Source organism: Perca fluviatilis, chromosome 9 (assembly GCF_010015445.1).
Source record: "Perca fluviatilis chromosome 9, GENO_Pfluv_1.0, whole genome shotgun sequence".
Taxonomy (NCBI): Eukaryota; Metazoa; Chordata; class Actinopteri; order Perciformes; family Percidae; genus Perca; species Perca fluviatilis.
This window is the reverse complement of record NC_053120.1, coordinates 2,372,412-2,393,637: the sequence shown is the minus strand read 5'-3', so window position 1 is coordinate 2,393,637 and position 21,226 is coordinate 2,372,412. Positions and strand designations below refer to the sequence as shown.

General features: G+C 40.4%; 1 protein-coding gene and 1 long non-coding RNA gene across 3 annotated transcripts in view; one reads left to right on the top strand and one right to left on the bottom strand.

The window, feature by feature from the left end:
• The first annotated feature begins 4,326 nt into the window (after nt 1–4,326).
• On the top strand, nt 4,327–4,548 carry LOC120565446. Its single transcript, XR_005640248.1, has 3 exons — nt 4,327–4,402; nt 4,455–4,481; nt 4,534–4,548. It is a non-coding gene; the product is annotated as an uncharacterized LOC120565446 (long non-coding RNA).
• A 9,238-nt stretch (nt 4,549–13,786) lies between these two features.
• Nucleotides 13,787–21,226, bottom strand: part of reep6 (receptor accessory protein 6) — a gene marked incomplete at its 5' end in the record, with an annotated part of 7,798 nt that continues 358 nt past the window's right edge. Inside the window, 4 exon segments of one of the 2 annotated variants that reach the window (XM_039811244.1) lie at nt 13,787–14,150; nt 15,833–15,855; nt 15,955–16,094; nt 17,497–17,665. In XM_039811244.1, the coding sequence (XP_039667178.1) occupies nt 15,841–15,855; nt 15,955–16,094; nt 17,497–17,665 (324 nt within the window). 2 annotated transcript variants of the gene reach the window in all.

Sequence of the window (21,226 nt, the reverse complement as noted above, 5' to 3'; positions counted from 1 at the left end):
CAGCGCTCAGCTTCAAACGACAATGTTAAAAACAACAGACAAAGCCAGAAATCTTGGTGTAGTCATGGACTCAGACCTGAATTTTAACAGCCACATTAAGACAATTACAAAGTCAGCCTATTACCACCTTAAAAATATATCAAGGGTTAAAGGACTTATGTCTCAGCAGGATCTGGAAAAACTTGTCCATGCTTTTATCTTCAGTAGACTTGACTACTGTAACGGTGTCTTTAACGCTGCTGCTCGAGTCCTCACTAAAACCAAGAAAGTGGATCACATCACTCCAGTACTGAAGTCTCTACACTGGCTTCCAGTGCCTCAAATAATGGATTTCAAAATACCTTTGCTGGTTTATAAATCACTAAACGGTTTAGGGCCAAAATACATTTCTGATCTGCTACTACACTAGGACCCGCCCAGACCTCTCAGGTCGTCTGGGACAGGTCTGCTACACTATGACCCACCCAGACCTCTCAGGTGGTCTGGGACAGGTCTACTTGTGTTCCCCAGAGTCAGAACTAAACAGGGAGAAGCAGCGTTCAGTTTTTATGCTCCACATATCTGGAACAAACTCCCAGAAAACTGCAGGTCTGCAGCAACTCTCACATCTTTTAAATCCAGGCTGAAGACCTATCTTTTTGATCTTGCCTTTCTTAAAATAACCTATTTTATCTGCATTTATATGTTTAACTGTTTTACTTGATTTTTATTGTTTTGTAACTGCTCTGTCATGTTTTTTTTTTATTCTTATACTGCACTGTAAATGTTATTCTTGACTGATTTATTCCGTGAACTAGATCAATAAGAAAGACAACGTCTGTGAACTTGTCAGATATTTCAGTGAACTTATCAAGAGACAGACTGTGAACTGTCCCGGATTTAGCAAGGTTTACCAAGATTAAACTAAGCTTTGTAGTAGGGCTGGGAAAAAAAATCGATTTGATTAAAAAAATCGAGTTGGTAGGTCAAATCGATTCATATTTTCAAAAAAAATCAATTTTTTAGATTTTTTTTTCAGTCCAAATACAGTATAAATAATTTGGTTTAGCAATCTTTGTTGCACACTGCAAAGTGACTTCTCAGTTAGAGAAAGGGTTTGCCTTTGCAATTTTGTTTATGTTGATGCACTTTAATTAAACATAATTAATACAATAAATATATATTTTTAAAATATATTTACAGTTCGCAGTTATTTTGTTTTGAAGGTGGGGAAAATCAACGTGAATCGTAAATCGAGTTTTATATAAAAATAAATCGCAGATTTGCAGGCTACATCGTAGTGAAAAGTAGAACTACTGCAATCTTGTAATGGGTAACAAAAAACACCAAGTCACTTGAGCCACAAGGACCTGTGGTCAGAGAAATTATGGAGAAATATGGACCGACAGATAACTGACATATTTCTGATATTACCTCTCCAACACAGGTGTGACATGAGATAATCCATACAAGGACCATGTCTGTGAACTGGTCAGATTTAGTCTGTGAACTAGATCAGTAAGAAAGACAACATCAGATATTTCTGTGAACTTATCAAGAGACGGACTGTGAGCTAGGGCTGTCAAAATTTCTCAAAAAATGGCGTTCGAATATTCCATCTAAAATAACACAGAATATTCGAACTATTCGAACATCTGGTTGCGCATGCATCCAAGGTGGCGCGCGACATCGTGACGTCAAAATGATGTCATATCCGGCCGAGCCGAGGTCGCGCACGGCTCTTTTTTTTCAGCGGCGCGCGACAAAGCGGAAACAGGAAGCCTGAATGAGTTCGCCGACAACCGGATGCCAGGACTCTCAGAGTGACTGCAGGTCTCTCTGGTAAACTCACCGGGTTAAGATGAGCTCTTTTATGGTGAATGAAAGGCTCGATCCCGGACAATGGATGCCAGCGAATCACAACCGAAGCATCGGCGACGCAATGCTGCTGCTGCCGTTGTTTACCTTTGTCTTCTTCTTCTAGTCCGTAGAAAGAGCAGCGTCGGTAGCCTTTGCTCATTAGCGCCCCCTCTGTTCAGGAGAAGACTGCAACTATTGTGGCGAGCAACAGCGCAGGTATAAATCATATACAGTACAGGCCAAAAGTTTGGACACACCTTCTCATTCAATGCGTTTCCTTTTTATTTTCATGACTATTTACATTGTAGATTCTCACTGAAGGCATCAAAACTATGAATGAACACATATGGAATTATGTACTTAACAAAAAGTGTGAAATAACTGAAAACATGTCTTATATTTTAGATTCTTCCAAAGTAGCCACCCCTTTGCTTTTTGATAACTCTGCAAACTCTTGGTGTTCTCTCAATGAGCTTCATGAGGTAGTCACCTGAAATGGTTTTACCTTCACAGGTGTGCTTTGTCAGGGTTCATTAGTGGAAGTTTTTCCCTTATTAATAAAAAACACAAAGGGTGGGTGCTACTTGGAAGAATCTAAAATATAAGACATGTTTTCAGTTATTTCACACTTTTTTGTTAAGTACATAATTCCATATGTGTTCATTCATAGTTTTGATGCCTTCAGTGAGAATCTACAATGTAAATAGTCATGAAAATAAAAAGGAAATGCATTGAATGAGAAGGTGTGTCCAAACTTTTGGCCTGTACTGTATACAGACATATATAAAAGGTATAAATAGTCACAGCCATCTCATGGGGCCAGTTGTTCAAAACATTTAATATGGATCAAAATTATCCAGATTTGGATTTGCTATCCAGGATCAGGTAATCCGTATTACTTTTATGCCGTTTTTTCAAAGCAACATTGGACCGGATCACCCTGATCCAGATACACAGTTTTCAAGAATACCAAATCCGGATTACCAGTGCTCTAAATGGGACAACATATCACAATGTGGGCTACCAGCTATGTAAAGAACAGGTAGAAGGGCCAACATGGGGTCACTGTAAGTATTTCTTATTTTGACACAAAACACAAAAATAACATAACCATCCACTTCCATTCATAATTTCTTTCATGACCCCTCATCTGAGTTACAACAAATAAAAACAAATATACATTAACAAATATATTGTAGAGATTTTGTAAATGTCTTAAAGCGCCCATATTATGCTCATTTTCAGGTTCATAACTGTATTTTAAGGTTGTACCAGAATAGGTTTACATGGTTTAATTTTCAAAAAACACCATATTTTAGTTGTACTGCACAGCTCTCTCTCACTGCTGCAGATCCTCTTTTCACCTGGTCTCTGTTTTAGCTACAGAGTGAGACCTCTTTTCATCTTCTTCTTCTGTACTATCTTTGATTGCACTCGCACATGCTCAGTAGCTCAGATGTAGATCATGTCAGCTAGCTAACTCTAGAGACAGTAAAAGAAAGCCTGTTTCTCCAACTTTGGTCAGTTACAAGGCAGGATCAGCTGGGAGACTTCTTCTAAATGAGGGCGCACATGGAAGTAGTTCTTTTGGAGATTATGGTGAACTTGTGTGTGTTGTAGCAGTGCTTTGCTATTGAGAACGATGTAGCATGCTAGCGTTAGCATTAGCGTTAGCATGCTAATGCTAACGGTTAGCATGCTAACGAGCTAACGGTTGTGGTTAGCCAGCTCATTTCGGACTGTGACGTCACAGTCCGAGCCGATTTTGACCAGCTCACTAGGAGACTGAAGGCAGGACACATTCAGAAATTGTATCTCACTCAAAACAGCATGGATGGATTTTTTTCAAAGTGTGTATGTGTGTGGAAGCACCAGAGACACAAAAGAACACCCCAAATCCCAGAAAAAGTGATTTTTTCATAATATGGGCGCTTTAAAAACAAAACAAAAAGGCTAAATGTCCAATAGTTTACAAAATAAAGAATGTTCGGGGTTCTTCTTCATCTGAGCAGGAGAGACCAGCATTTACCCATAAGCCCTGTTTTTAGGAGGTGTAGACCTGTGTGGCAGTTCGCTGAGGCGTCGCGTCGCTCGCTGTGGCCGAGCCAACCCCTTTTTAATCGCCTTCCCCTCAGCAGAACGCCAGTTGCCCGTCAGCGGGGCGGATGTTTTGACCTATACTAAAAAGGAGTTGCTTTTGACCCTTCCCTGATTAATTTTAGTTTATAGAGACACACACGCCCTCCGTCTAAGGAGGAGCCCTCGCCCGGATCAGGGAACGAAGGCGAGACAAGAGGTCAGATACACACTACACCAGAAGTCCCCAAAAACACAGCTCTTATCCCCCTGTATATGACAAGCACTGCCCGAGGGGATCTTTAAAACCAATGATTTTTCTTTAGTACTCACGGTCTCAGCCGTCCTCCCAGGGTCACCGGAGGTCCCTTCCTTCTCAAGGACGCCCGCCTTGCCCTTCTTGGTCACCGGGCTGAGAGAGGAGGTGCTCAGAGGCTCTGACCAGGCTGTGGTAGGGAAATGCACTCCCACTAGGAGATAACAGGAGGTCTGACCAGGCTGTGGTAGGGAAATGCACTCCCACTAGGAGATAACAGGAGGTCTCTCCCACTAGGAGATAACAGGAGGTCTGACCAGGCTGTGGTAGGGAAATGCACTCCCACTAGGAGATAACAGGAGGTCTCTCCCACTAGGAGATAACAGGAGGTCTCTCCCACTAGGAGATAACAGGAGGTCTCTCCCACTAGGAGATAACAGGAGGTCTGCGTGTCCAAGTCGATCCCCGCCGGGAGGCAACTCTCCACGGGCGGTTAAAGAGGAGTCACTAACCCCAGTTAGCGGGCGAGACGATCCCAGAGAAAAATAAGGAACTGGCAAAAGGTTGACTCCCCTAGTCCAAAGTCGGACTCAGGTAGTTTTTATTATTTTTGTGACAAAAGCAGAAATTAAAAGCAAGTGTTCCTCTACAAAATAAAACTAAAAATAAAGATAAAGATAAAGATAAAGCCTCCGCTCTAACAGAGGTATTTAAAGCTGCTTCTCTTCTCCTCCTGGCTCTCTGTCTCCCACACTCATAAGAGTGCAGGTAATCTCCTCTCTGGTGTCAAAGAGGCAAATAAATCTTCCCCAAAACGCAGCGAAAAGAGCGTCTGGGCAAACTAAGAGAGAAGAGCACTTTTTGGCCTCTGTTTAACAGAGGTATTCGAAGCCGTTTGTCAGAGATAGTCTTGTTTCTTTTTCTTTTCCTCCCTTACACTCAGCGAGCGCAGGGGAACCCCTCTCCAGCTGAGAGAGGCATAATGAATCTTTCCTAGTGCAACAGAAAGTGCAAGGGTAGATGGAGAAGGCTTCATGGCATCCCGAGGCCACATAAAGCACTCGGGTAAAAGAGCCCAAAGGGAGCCCAAAAGGGACCCAAAAGGGAGCCCAAAAGGGACCCAAAAGGGCTCAAAAGGGGACCCAGAAAAGGCACCCAAAAGAAGGGCCGCTACTCGCCAAAAACACTCATATTTATACACGAAAAACATTTTACTCCTCCCAAAATTATCAAAAGGGACGTACTATATGAACTTCCCTATCCTTGTAAGGTAATGTAGGAAACACTTCACAAATAATGTTACAGTAATGAACTTCATGAACTCTAAAGCTCGTGTGCTGTGTACGGCCACACATGCGCCTTCAAGACGCACGCACACACACACACACACACACACACACACACACACACACACACACACGTCAAGGCTGCAGCTCCTGCCTGTGCTCTTCTTATCTGTCTAGGTGCTTTCCTACACTTCTTCACAGTTTCTCAATGAGAGCTCTTTCTGTCATAAAATGCAAAAAAGATCAGTATGTAAGCAACAGACAGATTAATACATAAGCAGAAACAATAATATATAAGCAAGATATATGTTATTTTTTGGGGGGGGGTTTTCAACACACACACTCTAAGCAATGATATAGTTTGCTTTTCAAAAACACAACTATCTAAGTGATTAGCCTACATAGTTATCCTGGTAATACTGACAACGCTATATATGTTGTAAAGCAAGGAATGACATGGATTCTGCTATTTCTTTGTTTTTGAGTTTTCATCTGGCCAATGGACAACAGATGCGGAGCTGAAGTCTGGCTCTGGTTTGCTGCAGTTTGGTCAGCTTGATTAGTTCCTCTCAGTGGCGGATCTAGAAAATTTTACATGGGGGGGCAAAGGGGTAGCAAGAGATCTTGGTAGGGTGGCAGGGGAAGACGGTACATGGAAACCCTCATACATAAACTGATATGCCCTACTACGCCCCGCAACGCCCTGCTATGCCCTAAACTGCTACGCCCTAAACTGCTACAACTATTATTTCTATTCATAGTTCCATTATCTTTTTTGTTACTATAATTACCATTATTAACGGCGACCCTCTGTAAACGTTATGAATTCAAACATGCCAGTTTGTAATATTCTGTATTATGCTCTTCTTGTCTTTACTGAAATCAAACTAATCAAACAGCATAAACTTACAACCCACGAGGAACGAATTTGACTTTTGGCTAACAGAACGCTGTTGTTGATACTGACTCGCCTTTAGCAGACATTATAATTATTACAAATTTAACTTTAGATGAAACCGTGTGCTTTAACTTCACCTGGAAAACAGACTTCACTTTGGAGAGGCTCGGGGGGGGGGGCAGCTCAGTTCGCTCCAGTCTTTGCGGGATGCAGGGCCCCACACGCAGCCAAACTCGCTGTGTGCAGAGCCTGAATGTCGCACGCTGCTCTGCACGTTTGATGCAGGGACGTAGCTAAGTATTTGAGGGGCAGGGGCAAGATTACATCTACAATTATTATTTATTATGAATTAATATAAATTAATTGCTTGTTTCAATGTTTTAAGAAGCCTGTGCACATAGTGGCAGTTTGTTTTTACAAGCAAAGTTTTTTGAATGCCAAAGTTAGGGGGGCAGCTGGGGGGGCAAGGCCCTACAGTGGGGGGGCAGCTGCCCCCCCTTGCCCCCCTGTAGATCCGCCCCTGGTTCCTCTGCCAGGACGATCTGTGCTTCTGCTCTTTCACTTTCTCCTTTAGACATGGGGACAAGATCATTTCTATTTTTATTTTTAACTTTACTGAATAGCTTAATTGGTAGCCTATGTCTACTTCATCTACTTTATCACTGGTACAACGGTTACACAAGTGCAAAATATAAATAAAAGTATACACACTACATGATACAAATGTATTATTTGACCAATTTTAAAGTTTTACTACATTTTCTTCCTGGAATCCACCTTGAAATCCTGGATCAAAGTTATCCAAATCCTACTGACTAAGTTTTGAACAACACAAACTGAAGGTGTGATCCAGATTGAAACTAGGATTGGATTCTGTGATCTAATCGGATTTCAGAATCCTTCTTTCCCTTTTGAACAACCCATTTTCAAGATTTGATCCAATCAGATAACCAAAATCCGATCAGATTACCTTTGACCAACTGGCCCATGATGTCACATATATGTAAACGGTATGTAACGTCTTTCAGGCGCGCTAGCAGAGCAGACAGCCTCTGCTACCGCCAGCGTTTTTTTTTTAAATTCGAATATCAATTTTCACCTTCGAAATGTGTTTTTTAAAACTATTCGAATTTAGAATATTCGTTGACAGCCCTACTGTGAACTATGTCCCTGATTTAGACTTTAGAACTGCTCTTTATTCGCGTATTTTATCTCTTGGTTCTTTAAATTGTTAACCTGCACTGTACATTTTATTCTTGTCTTTTAATGTTTTTAAATTGTTTTAATTGTTTTCTAACTGCTCTTTCATGTTTTATGTAAAGCACTTTGAATTGCCCTGTTGCTGAAATGTGCTATACAAATAAAGGTGCATTACCAGGTGCCTATCTATCTATCTATCTATCTATCTATCTATCATTAAAATATTTTATCGCGATTAATCGCATTAATGTCATAGTTAACTCACGATTAATCGCAATTAATCACACATTTTTATCTATTTTAAATGTCCCTTGACTTCTTTTTGTCCCATTATATTTTCTCATTTTAATGCTCTTATCAACATGGAAAAGTGGATCGGCTCGCTTTGTGCAAATTAATTTTTTTTTATTGGAATGGAAATGAAATGGATTTATTTGAAACAGGGACAATGCACAAATAAACAAACTTGTTAAACAACAGAATATGTCTTGGGCCAGGTTATAGCAACAATTGCTAATTTCCACCTGTAGTCCCTGGGCAGGTAAACAACAAGGTAAAACAACATTTATTTATTTCTTTTATATATATATATATATATATATATATATATATATATATATATATATATATATATATATATAAATAAACACACACACATACAGTACAGGCCAAAGTGTTGGACACACCTTCTCATTCAATGTGTTTCTTTTTATTTTTCGAGCTATTTACATTGTAGATTCTCACTGAAGGCATCTAAACTATGAAGATACACATATGGATATACTTAACAAAAGTGTGACATAACTGAAAACATGTCTTATATTTTAGATTCTTCAAAGTAGCCACCCTTTGCTTTTTGATAACTCTGCAAACCCTTGGTGTTCTCTCAATGAGCTTCATGAGGTAGTCACCTGAAATGGTTTTACCTTCACAGGTGTGCTTTGTCAGGGTTCATTATTGGAAGTTTTTCCCTTATTAATAAAAAGCAAAGGGTGGCTACTTTGAAGAATCTAAAATATAAGACATGTTTTCAGTTATTTCACACTTTTTGTTAAGTACATAATTCCATATGTGTTCATTCATAGTTTTGATGCCTTCAGTGAGAATCTACAATGTAAATAGTCATGAAAATAAAAAGGAAATGCATTGAATGAGAAGGTGTGTCCAAACTTTTGGCCTGTACTGTGTGTGTGTGTGTGTGTGTGTGTGTGTGTTTGTCCATAGGTCAGGAGTTCAACACAAGTCTCTGATTCCAGATCCCAACATGCGGCCGGTTCAGCAGAGTCCAGGACGCACACAGAGAAGAAGTGTCTCTGAACAGAGGTGTGTGTGTGTTGTGTGTGTGTGTGTGTGTGTGTGTGTGTGTCTGTGTGTGTCCCTCTGAACGTGTGGCGTGGACTCAGAGCGTTTGACCTTTGACCTCGGCCACGTCGCTACATGCTCCCCGCTCGTAAAGCTCCTCTGTTCTGTGACAGCCGCGCCGAACCGCCTGCCGCAGCCGCCTGGTTCAACTCCAGGAAGTGGCTGGCACTGCAGGACACGCCCGCCCGTCCGCCGCTGTCGGGCCGGGCCGAAGTCTGGGGGTAGAACAGGTTTCAGGACACGCACCAAAACTACAGTATTTGTGTGTGTCTCTGTGTGTGTGTGTGTGTGTGTCTCTGTGTGCGTGTGTGTGTGTGTGTCTCACTGTCTGTGTGTCACTGTGTGTGTCTGCGTGTGTCAGTCATTGTGTGTGTGTGTGTGTGTGTGTGTGTGTGTGTGTGTGTGTGTGTGTGTGTGTGTGTCTGCGTGTGTCAGTCATTGTGTGTGTGTGTGTGTGTGTGTCTCGGTGTGTGTGACAGTCATTGTGTGTGTGTGTGTGTCTCTCTGTGTGTGTGTGTGTGTGGGCTCTGCAGGTGTGTGTGTCAGTCATTGTGTGTGTCTCTGTGTGTGTGTGTGTGTGTGTGTGTGTGTGTGTGTGTGTGTGTGTGTGTGTGTGTGTCACTGTCTGTCTGGGTCTTGTGTGTGTGTGTGTGTGTGTGTGTGTGTGTGTGTGTGTGTGTGTGTGTGTGTGTATCTGTGTGTGGACTCTGCAGGTGTGTGTGTGTGTGTATCTGTGTGTGTGTGTGTGTGTGTGTGTATCTGTTTGTGTGTGTGTCTCTGTGTGTGTCTCACTGTGTTAGTGTGTGTGTGTGTCTCTGTGTATCTGTATGTGTGTGTGTGTGTGTGTGTGTCTCTGTGTATCTGTGTGTGTGTGTGTGTGTGTGTGTGTGTGTGTCTCTGTGTATCTGTATGTGTGTCTGTATGTGTGTGTGTGTGTGTGTGTGTGTGTGTGTCTCTGTGTGTGTGTGTGTGTGTGTGTGTGTGTGTGTGTGTGTGTGTGTGTGTGTCTCTGTGTGTGTGTGTGTGTCTCGTTGTCTGTGTGTGTGTGTGTGTGTGTGTGTGTGTGTGTGTGTGTGTGTGTGTGTGTGTGTGTGTGTGTGTGTGTGTGTGTGTGTACTGACCTTGTCCAGTCTTCTCCAGGATGCTGAAGACCGGGTCGTCGGCAGCAGCTCTGTGGATGTCCTCCAGGATCTGGTCCACCGTGGGGGGCTCAGGCCGGCTCGGCAGGACCCCCCTCTTCTTACTCTTGGAGCCGATGTTCATGGTGCCGCAGGCCGACCCGGCTTCACCACACACACAACAACTTCACTTTCACACTTTATAAATGATGAACCGTTTATATGAGTAGTACTATAAATGTATTGCCATATTTTTGTATATTCTGCCCATTGTGTCCTGAATAAAGTCAATACTATATTATAATTATACATTATTATAATGGAGGGGAAAATGACAATTCATCCTTCAAAATAAACATGGAACTGAACGTAAATGTCTGCCACGTTCAACAGTGATTCTAAATGTTAAAAACAATATATTATGCTTGTAAAAGTCGAATTTTTACCGATGTATTCCCCTGTGTACTACTAATTCAGCCTACAAACCCTCGACGAGAAGGCGTCGCCAGACTTCTGTTAATATATCTGTTAAATTAAGATTGAATTGTGTCAGTAAATGTAAACAGTTACTAGAACGTGGATTAAAGTACATTTACGAATTGCTATGGTTTTACTTCTCAATTCGGCATTAAGCACATCACCCAACACCTATCTATTTTAATGTAAACTCAACCTATATAACTTTAGCTTAGTGGTAACCTAACGTTATCCTCCAGCACAACACGCCGATAAGCTAACTAGCTAGCTATCTAGCTAAATCGGTCTGGATGTGGAAATTTGTTGTAGCCCGGTAAAATATTTCTGAGCCGAATTAAGCAAAATGTCCTTATGATTCACGAGACATCTCATGTAAACATACAGCAACGTGGTATGGTTGCCGATAAGCAGTTGTAGCTTAATTTTCATAGATGCTATACGGAGTTTGGCATTTTGTTTGAACAACCCACAAGTATAACAGCTTCTCGGTGCTTACCAATGTTTAGACGTCTTGTTGAAAGAGAGCAGGTGAGTCTCAACACGTATCTAGACTGTCACTTGTATGTTACTCCGAACTGAAGAACGGAAAATCACCAAAATGCAGCTGGAAATACACAAATTCTTTGACAAACACGAACCAAGCCAAAGCTGCTGGTCTGAATGGACGTACCGCACGGCACGTCATCGCGTTCCATGCCACGTCAGTACGTTGACAGCGCAGCAGGTTCTCTGTCGCCCCCTCCTGGTTCAGTAAAGTTTCTCCACTCAGTATGTACCATAGACTGTTAATATTAATATTTACACTCTATTATATGTACATATACCACATGTATTTGAAAATATAGCAATAATAGTCATTTGTCCAAGAGCTATATATATATATATATATATATATATATATATATATATATATATATATATATATATATATATATATATATATATACATATATATATATATATACATATATAAACATATATATATACATATATATATATACACATATATACATATAAATACATATATATACATACATATATATATATATATATATATATACATATATATATACACATATATACATATATATACATATATATACATACATATATATATATATATATATATATATATATATATAAGAACTGCAAATGCATGTTTTTTTGTTGAATACATGGGTATGTTTGATCATATATGTTAAATATTATGTATTCTTGTTAAGTATTATGGCTACTTCAGTATTTACAAAAGTTATATAGCCTATATCTAATATATAAAAGAAACTGATATTTGATCACAAATATATGTCTCCATATGTGCAAGGGCGTAGGTTTGGTTTCAACATCGCACACACACACACACACACACACACACACACACACACACACATTTTAACTGGGGTCTGGGGGAAACATGTATTTACAGGTAAGGATGCGTACATGTTTTGAGCCCCCTGAACGGTTATTTTGACCTCTTTTTTTGGGGAGCGGGGTGGTCTCTCATATTATTTGAGGGGGAAGAAATCTCTGCTAAATATTGGGGGGGGGGGGGGATAAATTCCCTGCACCCTCCCCCGAAATCTACGCCTGCATATGTGTAAACGAGGGCGTAACTTTGGGTTCAACAATGGATGGATGTCAGAAACGTTGACCAAAGTGGTTGGTGATGTAATGTAATCATGGACTCTGATGTGGTCGTTGACAATGGTCATTGTAGATTATTTTGGGTCAACTTTGGAGGCTGATATGCACGTTTTCCTAACAGGTACAGTACGAGCCAAACGTTTGGACACACTTTCTCATTCAATGCGTTTCCTTTTTATTTTCATAACTATTTACATTGTAGATTTTCACTGAAGGCATCAAAACTATGAATGAACACATATGGAATTATGTACTTAACAAAAAAGTGTGAAATAACTGAAAACATGTCTTATATTTTAGATTCTTCAAAGTAGCCACCCTTTGCTTTTTTTATTAATAAGGGAAAAACTTCCACTAATGAACCCTGACAAAGCACACCTGTGAAGGTAAAACCATTTCAGGTGACTACCTCATGAAGCTCATTGAGAGAACACCAAGGGTTTGCAGAGTTATCAAAAAAAGCAAAGGGTGGCTACTTTGAAGAATCTAAAATATAAGACATGTTTTCAGTTATTTCACACTTTTTTGTTAAGTACATAATTCCATATGTGTTCATTCATAGTTTTGATGCCTTCAGTGAGAATCTACAATGTAAATAGTCATGAAAATAAAAAGGAAACGCACTGAATGAGAAGGTGTGTCCAAACTTTTGGCCTGTACTGTATTTATTTGTCTTCGTACTGTTACGGTGGTGTTCCAGTTGGACTGTGTGTAGAACTCGTATGTATTTATGTGTCTTGTATGTGTTTATATTATTTGCTGCACACCTTATCGCCCTTCAGGGACACAGATAAAGTTAAAGTTGAGGAGGTGGGGTGTCCCGGGACACGGCTGAGTGGATTGAGAAAACCAGACTGATCTCATGAAGTGTCGTATTTATGACACGCCAATTCGTTGCCATTTTGGCATGTTATGAAGACGCATAATAGCAGGAAAAACGAGCATACAACAAAATATATAGTTTTTATACAGACCTTTGTACACATTATATATTCTAGTGTATTATCATAATTTGTTTAACATGTGCAAATATTTTTTTTTTACCTCAACCTCAAACCAGATAAAGACTAGCACCCCCATCCTGTGATCTTTGCCGCCCAAAATCCGTGAAAAGGCGACCAAAACTAAAAAAAAAAAAAATCATCTCAAATAAGCAACAAAAACATTCTTTTTAAAGCGGCAAAAACATTGAAAAAGGCGACAAAAATGTCACAATACATTTTATTTTTTTAAACAACGTCCAAAAAACGCAACAAAAACTTCAGAAAATGCCCATTTTAGATTGATGGCAATGCCTCCTATGTGTTTAAATATGTGTATATTCGTGTCTTCCTTATTTTTGCATCGTACTTACTTTCTCTTTCATGTCTTAATTTCTCTTTCATGTCTTCTTAAAAAGGTTAAAAGTCGAGCGGTCCTGTGAGGCCTTGATGACATCACACAGCAACAAACTTGGGTCCACATGCAGCCCGCTCGCTGCTGCTGCTTTATGCACTTTGTTTGAGAACATCTTTCGAGAATGTGTTACTTTTAGCAGTGATCTTCCCTTTGCACTGCTACGATACGAAAGAATAAACCACGAGGAACGTTTTATTTGGGCTTTTTTTGCCGAGAAGTCAAACTGTTTATCTGCAGCAGAGAAGTTGAGCCTTTTGGTTTTATTCGCAGGTGCTTCATCGTCTAAAAACTAAACATCCCACTGAGCACAGAATTCATTAATAAATAACCTATGAATAAATAAAATGAAAACAATAAGGAAACATGTTTGTAACATCACAGTCTGTCTGAGTTCACGTTACAGACTGGGGTATGAATAAATATAACGTATCTGATGTGATATAGGACATTAGTCTCTTTGACAGCAGGAGGGATTCTTCTCGCTGTGATGGTGAAGAGGACTCCTCTTCCTCCATGAGGCTCCTCCTCTTCCTCCCTGAAGGCTCTTCCTCTTCCTCCCGGAGGCTTCTCCTCTTCCTCCGCTGCTATCTGAAGGACTGAAAACAGAGAAGAAGCTGCAGCCAATCGGGACGTTTTTAAAGCATCAAATAACTTATAAGCAGCTCAGAACCACTGAAGGTGAAAGCTGCTCCACCTCTAAAGGCTCAGAACCACTGAAGGTGAAAGCTGCTCCACCTCTAAAGGCTCAGAACCACTGAAGGTGAAAGCTGCTCCACCTCTAAAGGCGCCGCTATACATGTTGGCATTTACTTGTATATATTTGTTGGTATATACTTGTTGGTATATACTTGTATATATTTGTTGGTATATACTTGTTGGTATATACTTGTATATATTTGTTGGTATATACTTGTTGGTATATACTTGTATATATTTGTTGGTATATACTTGTTGGCTATACTTGTATATATTTGTTGGTATATACTTGTTGGTATATACTTGTTGGTATATACTTGTATATATTTGTTGGTATATACTTGTTGGTATATACTTGTATATATTTGTTGGTATATACTTGTTGGTATATACTTGTTGGCATATACTTCTTGGCATATACTTGTATATATTTATTGGTATATACTTGTTGGTATATACTTGTTGGCATATACTTGTATATATTTGTTGGTATATACTTGTTGGTATATACTTGTTGGCATATACTTGTATATATTTGTTGGTATATACTTGTTGGTATATACTTGTTGGCATATACTTGTATATATTTGTTGGTATATACTTGTTGGTATATACTTGTATATATTTGTTGGTATATACTTGTTGGTATATACTTGCTTTTTAACAATGCGTATGTGTATACAAGTGGTGGCGATGCAAACAGCATTTTCACATACTTGCCTAAGTACTTTGCGTGTATCTAGAGGATTAGTACATACAGCGTTCAACTTCCGGGATTGTTCAGGTGCCGCCGGATGTCCGTCCCCTTCCTCTGTCTCTGTGTCGGGGTTCTAACCTCCGGTGGATTTGTGAGGACTATGGTTAACTGCTCCTCAGGCCTCTGCAGGGTAAATCCAGACAGCTAGCTAGACTATCTGTCCAATCTATAATCTATAATTTAAAAGACGTATGCTGTCGTTTTTAGCTAGGTGCAAGTAGTGAAGTAAACAATGTCCACAGCAGTGTATTTGTCATTTTATCTACCTGAAGTTGCTGCATTCTGGCTGCTGTCTGGAGATTCCTTCGTGCACAACTCGTATTCTTTCGGATGTTTCGTACCAGATGTTGTAACAGCGGCCATGTTGTGTATAGTTTAGGGTCCTCGCCACCACCAGACCAATCAGCATTGAACAGATTGAACATGTAGCTGGACTTGAATGGCCTTCTTTTGACTGAAAGTACTGCCAAACAACAACTTTTTCTGCTCACCAGTTCCATGTCCACTTTCTCACAGCCTACTGCATTAAACGCTCCACCTACGTAAACACCTTCCCATAATCAACGGCGCCGTCACTATGGTGACCAGCGTAGGGTTCGGTTTGCTGGGAAAAAACTCAAAAAGACCAATATTCGGCTGAATCCGATATACTGCCACACGCTCATGTGCTGAATTGCATCTTGCAGACACATAGCGTTATATTTTCTTATATATTTTCTTACGTACACGAACGCGTATTTAAAAGCAAGTATATCTGGGCCTTAACCCAGTCACTGATCTACCAGGGTCACTGAGGTTCTACTAACACCAAACCAGATGACTTACCGTACCGGTCAACCAAGGAAAGGCTGGAACAGGAAACAGGACAACTGGGTTAGCATGTGTAGTCCCTCCCTCCCTCCCTGTCTTGTAAATTACTCCCCTAGTAGCAGCTGTGGTTTACGTACCGGCCGTTCTTCTTCTTCTATGCTCGGCTCTGATGGAGCGACTCGAGCCGCTGAGGAACTCGGTAAACTGATAGCTTCCTGCTGATTGGCCGACGGCCCCGGAGTCACCAGGGCTTTGTTCTTCATCAGATGGCACAGGACTGAAGAGACGGAAAGACGGAGGGTTTCATTTAATATGTCGACTACACTCTAAGAAATAAACCCCTAAAATAACAGAAGAAGTTCTGGCAGCTCGTTACCCCGGACTTTGTCCCGAAAAGCTAATTAAAAACAGAAATGTTCAGTTTTAACGCCTAAAAGGTCTTAAAAATTCCAAAATGTCAATGAAATTGTTTCCGGAAAAAGCAATAAAAACACCAGAAAAATGGTTAAAAACAAATGACACAAAAACAACGGAAAAAAAGGCCCAAAATGCGAAAAACAAATGGCAAAAACTTCTAAAATGTTGTAAAAAGAGAAAAACAGCAAATTCTCCCAAAACCAATGTCTGTGGCCGCCAAAAGTTGTCGGAGCACAAATTATGCAAATTTGAAATGTAAAAAAACAAAATACAAACTGTGAATCATGTTCTATGGAAAAGTTTCTGTTAAAATCACCATCACCAAACACCACCAGACTCCATGTAAATAATCTGTACTTTTAGCATGTATAGAGCCAGCATATCTCCACCAGACTCCATGTAAATAATCAGGACTTTTAGCGTGTATAGAGCCAGCATATTTCCACCAGACTCCATGTAAATAATCAGGACTTTTAGTGTGTATAGAGCCAGCATATCTCCACAAGACTCCATGTAAATAATCAGGACTTTTAGCGTGTATAGAGCCAGCATATCTCCACCAGACTCCATGTAAATAATCAGGACTTTTAGCGTGTATAGAGCCAGCATATCTCCACCAGACTCCATGTAAATAATCAGGACTTTTAGCGTGTATAGAGCCAGCATATCTCCACCAGACTCCATGTAAATAATCAGGACTTTTAGCGTGTATAGAGCCAGCATATCTCCACCAGACTCCATGTAAATAATCAGGACTTTTAGCGTGTATAGAGTCAGCATATTTCTACCAGACTCCATGTAAATAATCAGGACTTTTAGTGTGTATAGAGCCAGCATATCTCCACCAGACTCCATGTAAATTATCAGGACTTTCAGCGTGTATAGAGCCAGCATATCTCCACATGTAAATGGGTGAATTAAGGGTTTATTTCAACCAAACCAGAGTGGTGATTGTTGGAACAGTGGAAAGATGAACCAAGACGGCTTTTGGTAGTTTTATTTAGTTTCTGTCCACTTTGAATGAAGTGTGTTTTATAATGCTAAAAGTCCTGATTATTTACATGGAGTCTGGCGGGCAAACTGATGGTGAACATTTCATTAGCGTTACATTGCAGCTTGTTTCTCTTGCTTAATACTGGACCAAATTAAAATATTGTTGTTCCTATCTGCCCAAATAGGGTCCAGGTTAACAAAAAAACAACTGAAAGTTACCTTTAAATACTACAGTATAGTAGTATAGAGTATTGTGTGGGTGTTGATACCTTCTCTGGTGAGGTTCTCGGCGGCGTTCATGGCTCTGCCGCCGAGGTCGCTCACCATGTTGTCCACCGTGGCCTCGTGGCGGAGGAAGATGGGCCGAACCACTTTGTCGTAGATAATCTGGGAGCCGTTCCACGACACCGGAGCCATGCACCACAACAGGAAGAGACACTGGAGCCGCCAGGGACACAGAGACAAAGATTACAGGACACAGAGACAAAGATTACAGGACACAGAGAGACAAAGATTACAGGACACAGAGAGACAAAGATTACAGGACACAGAGAGACAAAGATTACAGGACACAGGAGACAAAGATTACAGGACACAGATAGACAAAGATTACAGGACACAGAGAGACAAAGATTACAGGACACAGAGAGACAAAGATTAAAGGACACAGAGAAAGATTACAGGACACAGAGAGACAAAGATTACAGGACACAGAGAGACAAAGATTACAGGACACAGAGACAAAGATTACAGGACACAGAGAGACAAAGATTACAGGGCACAGAGAGACAAAGATTAAAGGACACAGAGAGACAAAGATTACAGGACACAGAGACAAAGATTACAGGACACAGAGACAAAGATCACAGGACACAGAGAGACAAAGATTACAGGACACAGAGAGACAAAGATTACAGGACACAGGAGACAAAGATTACAGGACACACAGAAACAAAGATTACAGGACACAGAGAGACAAAGATTACAGGACACAGAAGACAAAGATTACAGGACACAGAGAAAGATTACAGGACACAGAAACAAAGATTACAGGACACAGAGAAAGATTACAGGACACAGAGAAAGATTACAGGACACAGAAACAAAGATTACAGGACACAGAGAGACAAAGATTACAGGACACAGAGAGACAAAGATTACAGGACACAGAGAGACAAAGATTACAGGACACAGGAGACAAAGATTACAGGACACAGAGAGACAAAGATTACAGGACACAGGAGACAAAGATTACAGGACACAGAGAGACAAAGATTACAGGACACAGAGAAAGATTACAGGACACAGAAACAAAGATTACAGGACACAGAGAAAGATTACAGGACACAGAGAAAGATTACAGGACACAGAAACAAAGATTACAGGACACAGAGAGACAAAGATTACAGGACACAGAGAGACAAAGATTACAGGACACAGAGAGACAAAGATTACAGGACACAGGAGACAAAGATTACAGGACACAGATAGACAAAGATTACAGGACACAGAGAGACAAAGATTACAGGACACAGAGACAAAGATTACAGGACACAGAGAGACAAAGATTACAGGACACAGAGAGACAAAGATTACAGGACACAGAGAGACAAAGATTACAGGACACAGAGACAAAGATTACAGGACACAGAGACAAAGATCACAGGACACAGAGAGACAAAGATTACAGGACACAGAGAGACAAAGATTACAGGACACAGAGACAAAGATTACAGGACACAGAGAGACAAAGATTACAGGACACAGAGAGACAAAGATTACAGGACACAGAGACAAAGATTACAGGACACAGAGAGACAAAGATTACAGGACACAGAAACAAAGATTACAGGACACAGAGAGACAAAGATTACAGGACACAGGAGACAAAGATTACAGGACACAGAAACAAAGATTACAGGACACAGAGAGACAAAGATTACAGGACACAGAAGACAAAGATTACAGGACACAGAGAGACAAAGATTACAGGACACAGAGAGACAAAGATTACAGGACACAGAGAAAGATTAAAGGACACAGAAACAAAGATTACAGGACACAGAGAAAGATTACAGGACACAGAGAAAGATTACAGGACACAGAAACAAAGATTACAGGACACAGAGAGACAAAGATTACAGGACACAGAGACAAAGATTACAGGACAAAGAGACAAAGATTACAGGACACAGAGAGACAACGATTACAGGACACAGAGAAAGATTACAGGACACAGAGACAAAGATTACAGGACACAGAGAGACAAAGATTACAGGACACAGAGAGACAAAGATTACAGGACACAGAGACAAAGATTACAGGACACAGAGAGACAAAGATTACAGGACACAGAGAGACAAAGATTACAGGACACAGAGACAAAGATTACAGGACACAGAGAGACAAAGATTACAGGACACAGAGAGACAAAGATTACAGGACACAGAGACAAAGATTACAGGACACAGAGACAACGATTACAGCACACAGAGAGACAAAGATTACAGGACACAGAGACAAAGATTACAGCACACAGAGACAAAGATTACAGGACACAGAGAGACAAAGATTACAGGACACAGGAGACAAAGATTACAGGACACAGAGAGACAAAGATTACAGGACACAGAGAGACAAAGATTACAGGACACAGAGACAAAGATTACAGGACACAGAAACAAAGATTACAGGACACAGAGACAAAGATTACAGGACACAGAGACAAAGATTACAGGACACAGAGAGACAAAGATTAAAGGACACAGAGACAAAGATTACAGGACACAGAGAGACAAAGATTACAGGACACAGAGAGACAAAGGTTACAGGACACAGAGACAAAGATTACAGGACACTGAGAAAAAGATTACAGGACACAGAGAGACAAAGATGACAGGACACAGAGACAAAGATTACAGGACACAGAGAGACAAAGATTACAGGACACAGAGACAAAGATTACAGGACACAGAAACAAAGATTACAGGACACAGAGATTAAGATTACAGGACACAGAGACAAAGATTACAGGACACAGAGACAAAGATTACAGGACACAGAGAGACAAAGATTACAGGACACAGAGACAAAGATTACAGGACACAGAGACAAAGATTACAGGACACAGAGAGACAAAGATAAGATTACAGGACACAGAGAGACAAAGATTACAGGACACAGAGACAACGATTACAGGACACAGAGAGACAAAGATTACAGGACACAGAGACAAAGATTACAGGACACAGAAACAAAGATTACAGGACACAGAGACAAAGATTACAGCACACAGAGAGACAAAGATTACAGGACACAGAGACAAAGATTACAGGACACAGAGACAAAGATTACAGGACACAGAGACAAAGATTACAGGACACAGAGACAAAGATTACAGGACACAGAGACAAAGATTACAGGACACAGAAACAAAGATTACAGGACACAGAGACAAAGATTACAGCACACAGAGGGACAAAGATTACAGGACACAGAGACAAAGATTACAGGACACAGAGACAAAGATTACAGGACACAGAGACAAAGATTACAGGACACAGAAACAACGATTACAGGACACAGAGACAAAGATTACAGGACACAGAGAGACAAAGATTACAGGACACAGAGACAAAGATTACAGGACACAGAGACAAAGATTACAGGACACAGGAGACAAAGATTACAGGACACAGAGACAAAGATTACAGGACACAGAAACAAAGATTACAAGACACAGAGACAAAGATTACAGCACACAGAGAGACAAAGATTACAGGACACAGAGACAAAGATTACAGGACAAAGAGACAAAGATTACAGGACACAGAGACAAAGAATACAGGACACAGAAACAAAGATTACAGGACACAGAGACAAAGATTACAGGACACAGAGACAAAGAATACAGGACACAGAAACAAAGATTACAGGACACAGAGACAAAGATTACAGGACACAGAAACAACGATTACAGGACACAGAGACAAAGATTAC